The 18437-nt window shown below is 36.3% G+C and overlaps 1 protein-coding gene across 2 annotated transcripts in view; it reads right to left on the bottom strand.

Moving 5' to 3' along the window:
• Positions 1-18437, bottom strand: part of EIF4E3 (eukaryotic translation initiation factor 4E family member 3) — a 78847-nt gene that overhangs the window by 9556 nt on the left and 50854 nt on the right. The window contains exon 7 of one of the 2 annotated variants that reach the window (XM_036737428.1): positions 16013-17645. The exons of the other annotated variant lie outside the window; for it this stretch is intronic. Within the exon in view, the coding sequence (XP_036593323.1) occupies positions 17599-17645 (47 nt within the window). The 3' untranslated portion in view covers positions 16013-17598. Of the gene's footprint in view, positions 1-16012; positions 17646-18437 lie in introns of those variants that run through there. 2 annotated transcript variants of the gene reach the window in all.

Raw genomic sequence — 18437 nt, 5'->3', positions numbered from 1 at the left:
TACAAGATTTTACATTTATTCCTTTGAATTTCTTTCTATTAGATTAAGCCCCAAGCTATGGTCCATCAAGTTCAATTTGGACCCTGAAAATCATCTGGTATATTAGGTACCACTTCTAGCTTTGTGTTATTTGCAATTTTGATGAGCTTATAATCTATATTTTATTTATCATTGATAATAATGTTAAATAGCACAGGGCCAGGCAGAGATCCCTAGAAACCTCCAGTCATGTTGATATGAAGCCATTAACAACTATTCTTGGTGTCCAACTACCCAAACAGCTCTGAATCCGTCTGATTTTATTTTCTATTCAACATCTCTCCACCTTCCCCACAAGAATAGTATGAGACACTGTCAAAAGCTTCACTAAAATTTAGACAAAATATATCCATAGCATTCTCCTTGTCTTTTAGTTCAGCAATAAAAAAAAGAAGTGGGTCTAGTTGGGAATGACTTGCTCATGATGAAGCCATACAAGTTCTTTTAATTAATAGTTTTCTTTTCTAGACTGATGAATTAATCTAATATTTTAATATCTTCCCAGCAATTGAAGTCAGATCACTGGGATGTGGTTTGCAATTGGTAGGGAAAGCACGTAAGTAGTCTTGGGTAGGTGGGTTCAATTTACCGCAACTGGATTCTGGCTCCAGAGGATGGCATTGGTTCATCAGGGGGCAGCCATAAGGAGATTTTTCTGTGGCATTTGTTCATGCAGATGATATGCCACATGCTCCTGAGTGTAGCCTAAGCATTCTTATTGGTGGTGGTTCTCATGTAGGAGGTGGCATGCTTCCTCTGCCTTTTGTTTTAGCACCATCACAATGCCCTTGCTATCAGCTCATTTGATGCCCATAGTGTTCCAAAGGTTCAGCCTACTGGAATGAAATGTGTTTCGGGCTTTCAAGCTACTGGTCTCAGTACTGTACTCCGGTTACAAAATTGGACTCCAATTACAAAATGGAATTGTTTATGTCAAGGTTACAAAATGGAGTCACATCAAATGCTTAGCATTACTACAGATCCTGCCAATCTTTCCTCTGAACATTTTAAAATTTGCTTTTCCCCAAAGAGGAGATAAAGACAGGTACACAAATACTTCTAATACAGAAGGATGAAGAGAGTAGGAAAAAGTCATATAAGAAATAAGCAAAATAATATGGCAAAATAGGAGGGAGAGAATAATCACTAGTCTCACCAAGAGTATCAAGAGAAGGCTTAAAAGGAGGCAGCATTTGAGCACATTCTTAAAGAATGGATGAACATAAGGGAAGAATCTTACAGAAGGCATAGCTCAGTCAATGTTCCTTCAGAGAAGTGCTGAATGTTATTATGGTACAATGGAGTGACTGGGAGTCAGTTGTGAACTGGGTTCAAAACCTGAGTCTAACATTAACTAGCTGTGTGACCATTAACAAATTGCTTATTCTTTCTGAGCCCATTTTCCCCTCTAAAATGTGATAATCTCATACCTCCAGTATCTACCTCCCAAAGTGGTTATAGGGATAGTGTGAGATTCAAATGTGTAAAGCACTTTGTAAGCCATAAAGTGCTATAAAATGTTAGCTGTCATTCCATTGAATGAATATTTATGCAGGAAGGTAGGAAAGAGCTTGGTTTTATAGGGAATAGCAAAATGTCTGTTTAGAGTGTTTTTGTTTGTTATTTTTGAGTAAGAAACAGAGGCATTGTTTACAGGAGAGGATCACAAAAATGAGCATCAAGTTGAAATTACCTTTCCCCACTACTGCCACCCTCTTTCCCCATGTTTCTCATTGTGTTCCTCACAGTCTACACTGGAGCTCAGGGCCCATGCCCAATGTGGAAGTGAAAACTTCTTGTGCCATCAGGGCCATGGTGTAGGCCCCTGGGCAGGGCTGCCCAGGGTATTTGGGCTAGGGCAAATCCAGGGGAAAAGTGGATTTGAATCTAGGTCTTCTGATTCCAAGTCCAGTACTTTATCTAATCATTACACTGCAATGGTTCTTCTGTATTTTAAAGTTTACTCAAGCAGAAGTGAGGATGACCTTCAAAAAATCAACTATTCAAAATATTGGCAATTGAACCTCAGTTGTTGGAGAAAAGAGGAAGTAAACTCAAATGTTACATCTGTATCTGTGTATCTGTTGTGTTTCCTTTCCACTCCCAAGAAGAATGTAAATTGCTTGAGGGCAGGCACTATATGGTTTCAGTCTTTGATCCTTGGTACCTAACGTAGTGTCTCACACATAATTGGAGCGTAATAAATTCTTATTAGATTCGACTGGATTTCAGTATGGTAAAATTGACATTTCTCTGGCCAGACCAATGTCACTACATTAATACTTAAAACCACACTCCACCATAACCTTATCTCCCTTTTCTTCTCTTCATCCCCATCACTTAAAGCACAGCTCTAATGGAGTTCCATGGAATATTTGATCGTGGGAGATAAAGGCTAGAAACCTAGGCTTGTGCCAGATGGAGAGAGGTACAAAGCATAGCTTTTCTTACTCATTGCTAAACACACAACTTTAAGTTTTTAAGGGGTCTGGCATGCCACAAATATTTTGAAACCTGCTTGACTGGTTGAGAAAGGTAGTTGGAAGAAAGAACTTCAAAACCAAGTGTCCATGAGAGATGAACCCAGGTATTGTACTACCAAACTGCTTGCCTGGAGAAAATATCTCTAATTTCTCTTTTGCAAATATTTATCAAGATTCTGTTATTAAATTTAACCTGTGCTCTTTGAAATATGTGTGGTTTTTTAAGCATTCACTGGTGGCACGGAGGTGAAGTTAGAAATAGATGCTCCAAACTTACAAAAATATGAACCCAGCAAGTTTAGCTTTCAGATTCAGCTTTAATTAAATATTTGTAGGGAAATAATGTGAGGTACCTTGATAAAATATTACCATATAAAATGAGGAGCACTTTGCTGTTTAAAAACCTTTCACTGAAATATGTAGCCTTGTTCCAATAGCATCATACCTCACTTCATCTGGGCCACCGAAAGTGTTCCAAATATAGACCCATGTAAAGATCACAAGAATGGAGCAAGCTCTTATGCAAAAAAAGAAGGAAAACAAAGATGTACAAAATTGTGCAAAGGGTCTTGTACTGTAATACTTCACACCCCCATAGAGTATTGCATATATCTTATCATACACAACTTATTTGCTAGAGTCGACAGACAGCAATTTTACTCTATTACATGTTGCTTCACCTTGTACTGGCTTGTCTTAAAAGGAATGCAAATTTTCTGGTCTAAGGGACTTTCTATTCCTTTATTTAAAAAAAAACAAAACTAGTCGCAATAAAGCAGGCCTGCTTATCCAAACTTGAGATATCCCTAACTTTTTCCAGATACCCCAAGTCTACTTAGTTTTAAAATCATCCTCACAGAAGTAACATAAAAGGGAAGATCAATAAACAGTTCAGTTTCATAATAAACTACTTCCTCAACATCTCCTCAGAGGAAATTTTACACTTGAGAAAAGGTGAGCATCTACAGAAAAGTAATTGACTTTGTCAGGATATCTTCCCATTCACTTGGTTACAGCTGAAATGTGTTTTAATAAGCCCTTTCTCCTTTCTAACCCCAGCCCTCTTTCTGCTTGATCCCCCAGCAGAAAGAGGAGGAAGATGGCTCTCAGATATTCCTTTGTTACACTAATCAGAGCCAGAAGAGCAGTATTGACTTTTAGCCCTCGGGGAGTTGTAGTTCTTTTGTATCTATCTAGACTAAGAAATCAAGTTTGATTAATTTGTCATCGAGGAAAATGTGTGATCTCCTCTGTGCCACTCTTTGAAGAATCTGTATGAACTTGAACTGAAAGAAGAGGTCAGGGTCAACAGGTGAAACAGGAGGGGCTGGCAATTTAACAAACTCTCTCCTTAAAAAGCTGCCTCCTTTCATTTAAAACAATTTTGCCCTTTTCAGCCCAGTGATCTAGGGCTGGATTTTTTTCTGCCCAATGATTTTTTACAAAGTTATCAGAAGTCTGAGGCATTAGGTAAGACTCAGAAAATAGTCACTAAAAGAAGTATGGGGGCAGAATTATTTGACCTTATTCAGGTCTTAAAAGACCACGAAGTGAGTGGAAGAGCAGAGAGGACTGAACTTAATGTCATCATGTGTTTCTGGAATGAATAATCTGGAAAGGGTCTCCAGATGGGTCACATCACAGATGCACATTTGTGGTGCATTGGACATGAAAACACACCCTTAGTTTGCTTATTAAATTGCTTAAAATGGATAGTATTGCCCCCCCATACTATACATCCTATACTTAGTGTCATATTTTCCTCTGTTATACAATTTTTATAAAGAACTTAATATATATATATAAACAACTTTTACAAATTTGACAGTGTAAGAATTAAACTATCCATGCATCTAATGTGTTGGTACAGAGAGCTTTTATGACAGTTATTCCTTGGGATATTTCCCTAAAGCTTTATATACAGATACACACACACACACACATATATCTGTGTATGTATTCTATTTACTCGTGCATTGTTGTTTGCTCTGAGAGAATGGAAATTCTTTGAGGGCAAGGTCTGTTTTGCTTTTCTGTATATCTGAACCGCCTAGTCCAGTGGTATCCCTTGTTTGTAGGAGGTAGTTAATAAATGTTTGCTGAATAAAGGGGGTAGGGGAAGGACACCTACTAAGTGCTAGGTACTGTGCTGGGTGCCTTCCAAATATTACCTCATTTAATGAATGAATGAATGAATGAATGGATGGATGGATGGATGGATAGATGGCTGGCTGGCTGAATGAAGAGTATCTATATTAAAGTCCCTTCTCCAATGCCTCATATCAGTGTAGAGATAACCCTGTTAAGCCAAAGAACACCAGCACTAGCAGGTCTAACCAAGATGGCTTTTCAGTATGGACTAGTGATAGACTATATGTCTTAGTTGAGCAGAGAGTTTCAACATGAGAAAATATGGACCACCATGTGATGCATAAAATGTTTCCTCTGAAAGAATATTAAGTCCTAAAATGCAGGGACTGTTTCTTTCTCTCTTTTTTGTTTTCATAAATGCAGTGCCTACCTAGAACAGTGCCTGGCACATAGTAGGCATTTAATAAATTCTCACCGATTGATGTCTCTTTTCAGCCCGAGCAAGTCACATATATAATTCAGTAAAGCATAGAGATCATGATCTGAATCAGGAGGACGGTGGACCCTAACCAATGAAATTAATGATCTTGAAGTATGGAAGCTATCCCCTTATCCTCGTGTAAACATAAAAATACAATGAACTCCCAGGCAATATAGGAAGGTTTGGTTTATGGAGATGTTTGAAAATCTATATCAAATTAACAAATATGTTTGTTCAATAATCATATCTATCTTGAGAAGGAAAGAAAGATGTGTACATAGTATTCCATAGATATTTTTCTTTTTGCTTATGCATGGGTATGGGGCTGTTTCATTTTTTTTTTTTGTATTCCCAGTGCTACTTAATATTTGTTGAGTCTGATTTAAGAGTTTTCATGATGTAGATTCACGTGGAGTTTTTATAGATAAAGATTCAGAATGATAATAGCCATTTCAAAAATGTATGTATGTAAAGGTGTGTATGTATGTATGTATACACACATATATATTTGAAAAATTCATGAACTTCATAAAATTGGCAGTATTGATCTATACACAGTAATGGGAAAGAAGCATGACTCTCAAAATGCTTGCTTGTGGTCCTTCGGTTACTACTCATTGCTTAGGCAGTGAGGTCCAAATTCCTCAGGATGGTATTCAATGACTTCTACAACGTGGCTCCAACCTCCACTTCCAATATTATCTCAAACTGTGCTTCAGCCAAACCAAATTTATCCTCATTACCTGTCCCTAACCAGGCTTTTGCTTGTGCTGTTGTTTCTACCAGGAATACCCTTCCTACCCATTTCTTCTACCTGGCAATGTCCAACTCTATCCTTCAAGGTCCAGATTTTGTCATTTCCCCCATGAAGGCTTCAGATTATGCATCACCTTCTACATAAAGACCTTCCTGATTCCTACTCCTACCCCCATCTAACTAATAATGTCATTCTGCTTAAAATTACTTTGTAATTGTTTTGTGCATATTCTTTACATTCTTGTATATGTACATATTATCTCCACTTATAGTATGCAAGCTCCTTGAGGGCAAGCCTTGTTTCATTCTCTGTATTCTCAGCACCTAGAACAGAACCTGGCACACTGTAGACACTTAACATCTATATAGCATTGACAATGTTGATTTCCTAATCTCACTCCTTGCTAGAAGCAATTTCTCCCTCTTCTGAACACTTATAGAAGATATCCTATTGCATTTATCCTATTGCTTTGTATCATAGTCCTTAATGTATTTCTCTCACCTCTTCTATCAGAATGTAAGCATCTTGAAAAGCAGCAGCAATTAGGCTTCATTCATCTTTGAAGCCCCTACTGCATGTAAGCATAGTGCCTTCCTCTTAGAAAGCACTTGAATATTTTTTTGAGCAAATGAACAGATGAATGAATGAATGGTGTGCCTATCACAATTCTGGGTGCTGGAAGAGTTACAAAGAAAATAAACATTTTCATAGGGTGGATGGCAGGTAAAAGTGGCTTTTGATATGGTATAGACTTTACCAAACATCTAAGTGTGTGCATGAAAGATACTCAAAAATTTGCAATCTCATTATTGTGATATTCTTTTTAATAATGCAAAATACATCCCATCCGTGCCAGCCTGCCCTCGGTGATTCTTGTCCTCATCATTTGTGACTAACTCTTGGTAATTCTGGCATTGATGGACTGCCCCTGGAACAAGTATCTCACCTCAAACACATTGTAACATGCTGGAAAGAACGTTGCAGGCCATAGTTGTAGATCTGATTTCTGCCAATAACGAGTTATATGACTTTGGACAAATCATTTGACTTCACGTGTTTCTAGGTGTCTTCTTGAATATAATAATGGGGTTTGACTAGATGATCTCTAATGTTCCAACTCCAAAATTCTTTATCAAATTATGTTGAAAATACTATAAACTCATCCTCCACAGCCTTAAAACTTCTCAAGATTTTAAGTTTTCAGGGAATAGAAATATCATTGTGTTTTTTATAAAGTTTTAAACCAATAAGCCATTTGAACTTTTCCATTGTTCAAAATCCTTAGATCTTAGATATGGAGGTGGAAAGGACCTCATAGGTCATCCTTGGTTTTACAGATGAGGAAATAGAGGGCAGAGGTAAGCAGTGATTTGCCCAGGCTCATACAGGGAGGGGATGGACTCAAAACCAAGAACTCCAACTGTAAATCTATCATCCTTTCCATGACACAAACCTTGTTGGCAAAAGTGAAGCATGCCATTTTCATGTTTTACTGCCCAAAGAATGAAACTTTTCTCTAGTGTCTTATTTTCTCAACAGTCTATTTATGTGGGGGGAGAGAGAAGGGGGAAATGATCAGCTTTTGAGATGCAAATGAAACATGTGAAGAATTGTCCACAACTTTATGGGTGGGAGCAACATGCATTTGGCCAAACCATCTGTATAAATGTTGCCAGATTCCAATATACTTATTATTCTAAAGGCTTATGATTTATGATTACTATTTTAACATGCTTGTGATTTAAACTTATTTTTACTGGCATAAAATCAGCTAGTCAGCACAAATCTAAATCTGGACAGCTATAGAAAATCCATACACACATATATGTATGTGTATGTGTGTATGCACACTTCAATGTATATGTAATTAACTTGCTGTATTGTAAATGCTTTTTCCCCCTTAAAAATACTCATCTTTCTAAAATACTCAAAAATCAATCAACAATTTATTAAACATCTACTATGTGCCAGACACTATACTAGTCACTAGGGATAAAAATACTACAAATGAAACAATCCCTACAGAAACAAAAATTTGAATGAGGGACGCAAGTATATAGAGGATAACCATAAAGAAGTATAAATACAAATAAATACAAGATAGTTAAGTAGAAGATGGCATAGGAGAAGAGGGCACTGGCAGGTGTGGGGACCAGGAAAAGCTTCGTGTAGAAGATATTGTTTGAGCTGTGTCTGGAAGGAAGAGAGGGATTCTAGAAGTTGAAGACGACCTGGAATGCACTGCAGACAACGGGGTATGGCTGGTGCAAAGAGGTGAGAGATGGAGGGTCATTTGTGAGAAATGGAGAGGCCAGTTTGGCTGAATTGCAGAATGGGAAGAGGAATAATATTCAATGAAGATAGAAAGATAGATTGAGGGCCAGGCTTGGAAGGGCTTTAAAAGCGAAATAGGGGAGTTTTAGTTCATCCTAGAGTTGATTGAGCAGGGGGAAAACATGGCCAATTTGGAACTTAAGGAAAATCACTTTGACAGCAGTGTGTAGGATGGACTGGAGTGGGGAGAGAATTGAGGCAGGGAGAAGAATTTAGGTACTGTTGCAATAATCTACTTGGTAAGGGATGAGGGCCTGAATGATTTAACAGCCACTACGTCCAAAACTTGAAAGCAGTTTTAAAGGTTATTAACTAGCACTTATTAAGCAGGGAATTACATGAGGAATGGTGTGCTGGTGAAGGGAACAGAACAATTGGAGTCTGGAAGTCCCAGGTTTGAATCTTGATCCTAACATTTAACTAGCTCTTGGACCACGAGCATATCTTTTTCTGTTCATCTGTAAGATGGGGATTACAATACTCAGACCAGCCTTACAGTTTTGTTGGGAGGCTCGGATGAGAGGATATGTGTAAAAAGCTTTGACCAGCAGTGTGGTACAAGGGTCAGAGCACTGACTCGCCTGTATTCAGATCTTACCTAGGATACTACCTGTGTGACTTTTGGCAAGTCACTTAACCTCACCAGGCCTCAGTTTCTTCATCTGTTATGTTCAGAAGTTAAGTTAGCTGACTTCTGGAGTCCCTTCTGTCACTAGCTCTGTGAAGTCATACAGGGACTCTGGTGCATGTTCAGGCTCCAGTTTACTAAGATGGCACCATCCACAGAAAGAATGCAATCTTAGCAAATTGATGGGTCTGTACATGTGCTAGCCTCCTATCGCACTCCTATGAACTTAAAGTGCTAAATGTTAGTGATACGGAAAAAGAGGCAAAGTTCCAGCCTGCAAAGAACTTGCAACCTTGTCGGAGAGACAAATATTGGACCACTTTCAAAGGCATGTGCTAAAAGAGTAAAATAGAGTACCTAATGGCCAGGAGTACAATATCATTTGAGCACAGAAATAAAAACTATAAAACTAAGAAATGATGCTAGCATTTTAATGACTTCTTGTGTTTTTTATATTTTACTCTACATTTTGAAAATTTTTAACAAATTGAATACATTGATTAGCCCTCTCATATAAATAATATCTCATTTCTAACAAAAGGCATTGATGAGCAACCAATGGAGGATCAAAATGAAATGTGGCTGTATAAAGAAAAAAACCCAAACAAGAATAAATATGACAGAAACAGCCCCAAAGCACTTATTTCATCTACAAAGCCAAAGAAAATGGGAGATTGTTTCAGAGGTGAGAGAAGACGGCAGTCTAAACTGAAACGACTTGACTGCCAGGTGAAAAGAAGAAAACTAAAATCAACAGCAAACAATACAGACAAGTAGAGGGTGATGACATTCAAAAAGCGAGTTGGTTACTCCGAGGATGAATGCCCAAATACCCGCACTGGTACCAAATGAGGAACAAACAATATAATAAAACTATTTATGTTTAAATGCCAGGGAAGAGAAGAGTATTGTTGGGTCAAGAGATGAACATGTACTGTCTAAGGGTGGGAGGGGATGGAAGACCTGGCAAGGGTCAAGAACTTCCATTTTCTAGGTTCACTCATGCCTACTTCCCAGGACTGTTGGGAGGCTCAAATGAGCTAATGGATGTAAAGCACTTTGTAAACTTTAAGGCACTACATAAATGTCACTTTGGGTTATTTTTCTTTATTGAATAACAAAGGCCATTAAATATGCATTCAAGGGGCAGCTAGGTGGTGCAGTGAGTACAGCACCGGCCCTGGAGTCAAGAGGACCTGAGTTCAAAGCTGGCCTCAGACACTTGACACATATACTAACTGTGTGATCTTGGGCAAGTCACTTAACCCCAATTGCCTTGCCAAAAACAAAAAAAATATACGCATTCAAATGGAAAAGTTGTAGAATGAGGCAGAACAAGTTCAGTACCGTGTATATAGTCATGAACTATTTAATGGGTTGACTTCAGAAGAGTTAGCTCATTGGAGTGTTGTGCCCAAGGATGGAACAAAATCTCCATCACTTTTGCAGTAAGAACTCAAGTCTGTAGCAAGCACATACACTGACATTAGATTGTTTATATTAGAAAAACAAAGTCTAGTCTTACCTTATTGCTGTAAAAATGCTGGAGCAAAAAATTGCAAACATCAAACCCCCCGCTTTTCACATGTATCTGAACATCAAACAAAACACACAATATAAAATCAAAAATAACTGGAACAGAAAAGTTTTAAGTCTGACCTTAAAAATATTGAGCAAATCACTAGTTGAAGCAAGATCAAAAGGAAGGGCATTACCCCAGCTTGTAGCCAGATGTGAAAGAACCCCAACTGCATGGGGCACAGATGGTATAAAAGGGGGGTAGGGGAAAGCAGATCCAAAACATAAGGCAAATAAACCTGGTTCAACTTACACAAGTAAGACAGACAGTTCTAAAGAATGAATAATTTTGAATACAACTGATAAGATTTTAAATTTGGGACAAATGGTCCAAGATGTTCCCATCAAAAGTCAGCATGCCAATTTAAGTCCTGAAATTCCTTTCAATAATATTTTAATTATTACAATGAAATGCAAAATAATCAATATAGGAAAGTTTGAAATGATGTTGATAAAAGAGGGAAAACAATATTTTTCTTAGTTAACCTTGAAGTCATTTCTTAGTGTTGCCAAAATATCAGGGGACAGGCAATTTCTGCTTGCTTAGTTTTTTTAAAAAAAGAAAGGATGCATTATTGTTTCTGGAACAGGAATTCTATGACATAGTTATTAAGCTATCCAAGGTCCATTAAATTGATTATGAATGTTAAAAAAAAAATTTATGTGTTTAAAGGTTTTGAATAGCTAAAATTAAAGTTGGTTCATGTTCATTCCTTCTAAATTACTTTCCAATATAGAAATCAAATAAAATGATAATGAAACTTATATCTGCATATTGATCATTTAATATAGAAAATTCTTCCCCAAGCTCATATTTGGCTTCATCCATATATCTACATACATTTCCTAACTGTAGAATCCAAAATATGCATGTATGCAAACCAAAATTACAAGAAAAATCATCAAGTTTAATTGTTAAGAGTTTGACAGTTGGGTTTCATAGAGTAACCTAATGGCAAATTTAAGAAATATATGAAATATAGCTATAAATTTCTATGCCAATAATGAATAAAAATCTTATTAAAAATTGACTTTCTGACATTTGCTGATCATTCACACAGTCTTGCTCATTCTTAGATGATAAGTTTCTCTATTAATAATCCTTTTGATTTAGTAATGACTTTACTGTACTATTATTAAAAGTGACAATTAATTTTAGTAAAAATTCATCCATAGGCAACTTTGATAGTCATTTCAACAGTTCTGCATTATTTTACATGCACTTTTATAGCTCCATGACATTCATTTAATCTTGTTCAATGATGCTGAACCCCAGATGCCATAAGACATTATAGAAAAGTAGTTACTGCACATATGGAGTAACTTTTTCTGAACGTTAATTTTCTCCTCTAAAAATACTAATATATAGAAAATAGGAGCTACTACTCCGTGGTAAAGATATAAATGACTTTACATTGTGGAGCTGCAGAAATTTCTTACATTATTTTATTGTGACCCCAGATATAAAGTTATTATTAAAGAGTATTATCTGTGCACATCTAAGTAATGGCAGGTTTCCTCAATACTCACATCATTGGCTATATATATTTGAACTAAGTAATCTGATGTGGATTGAGGAGTTTCTCTGAAACAACTCACAACTATAGGCAAAATGGAAATACTAGAAATAGTTGTAAGATAAAAGATTGTAGTTTTATTTCTCTTTGTTCTTCTAACATCCGAATATTCTTCCCATTCACTCATTCAACAAACACTTTATTGTGTTTACTCTGTGCAGAGCATTGACATAGTGTTTAGATATCCTAATTGCTTTAGGACCCCCAAAGCAATAAATGCACACACATAACATATATGTGTGTATACATACATACACATACTACATATGTATAGTATATATAGTTACATAGTCTGTACCCACATGGAACTTAAGGTCTGCTAGACAAAATAGAGAACTTTAAGACACAACAATGCAACGTAAGTGCATGATGGAGTTGCAAGGAAATTAAAAAAGCTTTATGGAAAAACTTGTCTTTTGGGTTAGGTTTTAAAGGATGATTAAGAATTCAAAAGGCTAAGAAGGCAAAGGAGGTCATTTCAAACTTACGGAAAAGTGTAAAAATAACAAAATATACCTTAATGTACAAAGTAACTTAGTTTAGACTTTAGGTGAATAAACACTTTAATTTTGGATGTGTCTCCAAGGAATTTTTTGTCCCAATTCCATTAGGTTGACCTGACCATGGAAAACAAGGGAGGACAACCAGTCTAACCCTCTCATTTTACAGAAAAAAAGAAACTGAACCCCAGGGAGATTAAATTGCACTTCTAAAAGCTGCAAATGTCAGAACAGCTTTTGATTGGCCTCATATCCTCTAAAATGTTGGTAAAATTACGTCTCCATCCAAGTTCCTTTCAGAATATTCCTTAGGAAACAATGTCGATAATTAAATGTTTTTTTTTTCACAATGAACCTTTAGGTTTGTTATACATGAAAATATCTTTTTTTCTAGGAAGATTTCAATAATTAACTAAAAATCTTCCATATCAGGCCAGAGACTAGATTCCTATAAAACCAAAGAGGAGGGAGATACTATGGCATAGTGAGTAGAGGTTTGATCTTAATCACAAGGACTTGGGTCCAATTTCTCTCCTGGCTGTGAGACACTGACTAAGTCTCCCTCTCATTGCTCCAGACCATTTTTTAGGTACATGTGTTACAGGGAAGTTGCTTATCTGCATTTTTTAAAGGGGACACTGCATTCCTAGGAATTCCCTCTATCAGTGAAATGCCAAGAATGATGGACTTAGAATAAGGAAGATTTGAAGTTTCAAGTCTCACCTCTGACACTTATCACTTATATGATTCTTGGTAAATTCTTTCTCTGAGTCTTAGTTTCCTTATCTGTAAAATGAATACATTGAACTAGTTGGGCATAGAGGTCCTTTCTAGCTCTACAGCAATGATCCTATGATTAATTATGAGAGAGGCACAGGATGGTGTGACTGCAGGAATAATTCTTGTTGATTATTGAGATATAGCTAGTGACTAGAGATGTAAACTAGTCACTGTGTTTGGAAGTCATGAGACAGGTTCAAATCTAGCCTCAGACATTTACTGGCTTTGCATTCAAAGTCAAGTAAAAACCTTTCAGAACCTCAGTGTCTCCATCTGTAAAATAGGGCTGAGAATACTTGAATTGCCAGGCTCATCTTAAAATAGCCTGTTAATATATGCAAAGAACTTTTTTTCCCTAACAATTCTGTGTAGTTTTTCACATACCCAGTTAATTCCAGGATCAGTTTTCACTGTTTCTTTCCATGTTTAGCCTCATCCCAATTCCAGTTTACAAAATTCCCCTAAGGGGAATCCCAATTTTTGCTACTTTGTAATATTCAACTGCTTAACAGATTTGCAATTGAATATAATATTCCATTAAAAAATCACAGAAAACAGTATGTCCAATGACCAAATAATTTGGCTGTCACCAAGGCATCTGGAATAATTAGAATAAAAACAGAATGTCTGATTATTTTGGTCAAATCATACCTAAAATTGAATGAATCATTTCATTCCACTTCATGAGCCAGAGATTGACTGCTTGGAGTAGCTCTTTGCCCCTTACCACCAACTGATGGACTAATTCCCCCTGCTGCCCTACTCTCCAGAAGGCACCTGGTTCACCTAGTTCAACTACTTAATTTTACAAATAAGGAAACAGAGTCAGAAAGGTTAATATCAGTCCTGAGTGAGCTCCCTGAGGGTAGCGATTTTGGATATTTGTCTTTGTACCTCCTGCTCTAAGCACAGAGCCAGGCACTGGATAGGCCCTTGATAAATGCTTGTTCAGTTGACAAGAATAAAATAACAGAGTCAGGATTTGAATCCAGGTCCTCTGATTCTAACAGCCTACAGTAGGAGCATCAAACTTGCAAAACTCCCTAGAGCTACCAGAATAAGATTAAAATGTAATTGGGAAATGTATGACAAAACAAATAAAAATACAACATAATGTTAACTTGTGGCTTTCTAAGTCAATATTGGCCTTCAAGGATCCATTTATATTTGAGTTAGACACCACTGGTCTACCAATCAGGCTCCCAACACATTCTAGGTTTATTCAGTCAATGTACTATATTGACAAGAAGCAAAACTGAAGGGAAAAGTTTGATTAATCCAATTTACCGTCTAACTTTAAAAGCTGTCCCAATCCTACTTGTAGGAGAAACATCTCAAAATAGCAACAGTAAGTGACATATATATTGCATTTTAAGGTTTAAAAAAACATTTTTCTCACAATAATTTTGTGAGGTGTATAGCACAAACATTGCTTACGTTTTACAGGTGAGTGACCCAAGTGGGGCAGCAAGGTGGCACAATGGATAGAGTATTGGGCTTGGAGTCAGGAAGACCTGAATTCAAATCCCATCACTGACACTTATTAGTTGTGTGGCCCTGGGCAAGTCATTTAACCTTATTTGCCTCAGTTTCCTCATCTGTAAAATGAGCTGGAGAAAGAAATGGCAAACCACTCCAGTATCTTTGCCAAGAAAACCCCAAATGGGGTCACAAAGAGTTGGACGTGACAGAACAACAACAAACCCAAGTGACCCACCCATAGTTATATAGCTAATAAGTGAAGTGGGATCCAAACCAATGTCTGCCAACTCCAATGTCATGTCTATTTCTATGACATTATTTTGGTGTTCTGCCAATGTCTAACAGTTCAACTATATATTGTGCTTCTTTAGTTCAATAAAAGATTACTGGTGCAAGAGTACCTAGGGAAAATTGTGAGCAGTAAACAAATCGTGGTTTCAGTCATACAGCCTTGTTCTCTGAAAAGAAATGCAACTCTTGAGCACACAGAAAGTCCAAGACAGCTTATGCTCACTTGCAAAGCCATTCAGAGGAAGTGAATTTTAGTGCCTGAGGGGTTATGGATTTGGCACCTTCAATGACTTGGCTACAAATATCAGAATTCTAATGAAAGTCACCACTTCAACTTGGGGGAAGATTAGTAAAATAGGCTGAAAAGAAAGGCACAAACCACACAAAATGCTTCCTTGCATCTCTACATATCATTCCCTCCTTTAATTTAGGAAGTTAATAAGAGGTTTTAAAACTGATTAAATCAGCTTAGTTCATTCAAAGGATATTATGAACTAAATATTCAATTAAAACAATTTCCAAAGTAAGATTTAACAAAATCCTCTTCTAAGGTAATTAAGATGATAGGTTCTTAACATTATGTAAATTAAAGTCTTTTCAACAGCCAGTAATTTTGAAAGGTGCTAAAACAATTGCTAAAGTTCATTTGGCCAAAAAGCCATTCAATTTGCCAAAGTCATGTTTTTTAACTTAAATGATAGAAATTAGCAAAAATTAAACTAAGTCTAATATTATTATTTTTACTTAGAAAACCTACATGTAACATTTAATACAGATACATATTTTTAAAAATAAAAATACTTCAGATTCAGTTTATTACTGAAGAAATTATGCTAAAGATAAATTTCTTGCTCTTTTGGAAAAAAGAATCACTTATAATTGCTTGATGAAAAATTAAGAAACAAGTTGAATGTTAGTGAATTTGTTATCTTTGTCTTCAGAAAAATGGATCTAGTAACACTTTATTTCAAATTGAAATCAATGAAGCAACTCAATTTTAGAAAGTTTTTTATTGATAATGTAAATGAACTGCACAATTTATTATTTATAAATACAGCAGGAATTCTAAAAATGTTAAATGGAAATTTCATTTATTTATAAACATATATTTCTGATGACTATCTTAAGTCATATCTTTGCTATTCAACTTTGCAAAGAGGAGTTAGAAATATTGGGCAAAACTAAACTGAACGCATTGCCCTATCACAAGATTTATAACCTTATGTTACTTGCTAACAGTCCTGAAATAAAGCAACAAAAAGAAACAACTTTAAAAAAAAGCACACCAAAAAGTCTTGTGCTTTTTCCAGGTAGGTGTAGGCAGAGACTTCCTACAATAAAGATATGGATATCAGTGCAATATGAACAACTCCCAAGTGAAAACCCTAATCTCATTCAGTGGGGGAGAGGGGATGTACATTTGCTTCACTCTGCAGTTTCTTATTTAAAAAATTTAAAAAAACAACTAAAATCAATAGTTCTTTGGTAGTATAATAAAATATATCAACAATTCCAATAATTAATATGGACAAAATGCACTCTGAGTTCAACTTCGCAAATATTCACATTCACACTGCAAATGAGAATTAACTTCCTGCTCCTAAATGAAAAAGGGAGGAAAAAAATTACCTCCCTTAGAGTACTGTCAATAATGTGAAAATACACAGAACACAAGCTAGAAATGAGAATCCATTTAGCAAAATGCGTTAGGATTGATTTGAAAAACCTTAAGTAGGTACATACACCCCAAAATCAGAAGGCAGCAAACTTAATTCTAAGCAATTATGTTATCACCTCCCTTTTAAATAAGAAGCATCAGGTTTCCTACGAAGTGGAAGCTTTCTCTTCCACTCTTAAGTAATGCTTTCAAAAAAACAAAGTAAAGTCCTGGTTAAAGATATTTCCAGAATGGATCAATATGAAAATGTGCTCATGGTATTTGTCAAAAATCAATTCTTGATCCTACCTTTTGTGTAAAAACAAACAAAAAAAAACCCCAACCCCAAACCCTCAACCCAACCTATGTATGTATTCATCAGTGCAAAATCAGACCACTTTGTATGTTAGAAGGTGTAGTACAGCTTCCCTTTCTCCTGAAACAAAGACAATGAGCAAAAGCTTTATTAATAGGAATGTTTCACAACAAATAATTAAAATGCTTGGTTCCCCAAGCCAGTCTCCTCTATGGACAACATGATCGGCAAGAGCAGCATTCTCAGGGCTGTACCTATTTGCCCTTTCAAGAGAAACCAGAACCTTGTACCTCAAGGAGACAGGTCTATGTAAAACAATAATTAGACTGAAGAGAAAATAAGAGGATGGAGGAAAAACCAACCAGAATGAAAAGAACAGAGAAAGAATCTAAAAGGCCCAAAGCAAGTAATATCATGTTAGAAGTCAACACAAGTCCTCTGCCACCTGCAACTTGGAGTACTAATTGCCCAATCGGAGAGGATGAAAACCACATCTAAAATGGCCAACATCTTGCTTCAGCAAGTCTTCTCTCCACTTTCCCTCCTGGTTAGCTCATGTCCAAAACCAATCAGCAAAGGACAAAGAATTCTGTACAGAGTGCAATTAATGTTTTCCACGTCCACCTTCAAAAGCATGATGCTCTTCATGGGCTAAAAGGGCAGGAACAAAGAAGAAGAAAGGAAAAGAAAATTTTAAACAAAGAATGGGGCAACTCTCTTCTAAGCATCTTATTTTATTTTCTAAATGTCAGTGAAAATTCAAATACCATTTCCCCAGTAACTGTTCACTAACGTACTTGTTTCCTGGGATATGTAATTAAAATAAAAAAAAAACAAAGCATAAGGAAACACTAGTGATGCTGTCTGATCCTTTTTGCTGTGTCCAAGAAACTAAGACTGGACAGAATTATGAAGAAAATATGTTGCTCCAAGTGAGACTGACAAATTAAAATGTGTCACATGGAAGATATCAGAAAAATTACCCAGCTAAGACAATGTACCCTACAGTCTTGTTTTAAAACAGGGCTGTCCAACCTCAAGTTTTTATTGAAACAACAGACAATATATTTTGATTTGCCATTTTAGTGAGAGTTCTGTGGTAGCTCAGCTTCGTTTACTAAAACATTTGTGTAAATTTCTATGGTTGTAGGTAGGCCGCATAAATCACACTGTGGGCCCCGCATTTTGGACATCTCTGTTTTAAAACAAAAACAAAAAAACCCTAAAAAGCAACATGAGATAGTGACAATGGCCATGTTAACACATTTTCTCATTGAAGTTTTCTTCTACTTCATTCTCTATAGAGACAAAAAACATCTATTGATACTGATAATCTTTAGACTTCCTTCTACTTATTAGTCCCAGTGTTGGATATGGGGACGACTACAATTGTGTCCTATAATGTGAAAATTCACATTTTTAAGTGAAAAAACATAGAAGTAG

Source organism: Trichosurus vulpecula, chromosome 9 (assembly GCF_011100635.1).
Source record: "Trichosurus vulpecula isolate mTriVul1 chromosome 9, mTriVul1.pri, whole genome shotgun sequence".
Taxonomy (NCBI): Eukaryota; Metazoa; Chordata; class Mammalia; order Diprotodontia; family Phalangeridae; genus Trichosurus; species Trichosurus vulpecula.
Note: the sequence above shows the minus strand (reverse complement) of the source record. Positions and strands in the feature narration are given on the sequence as shown.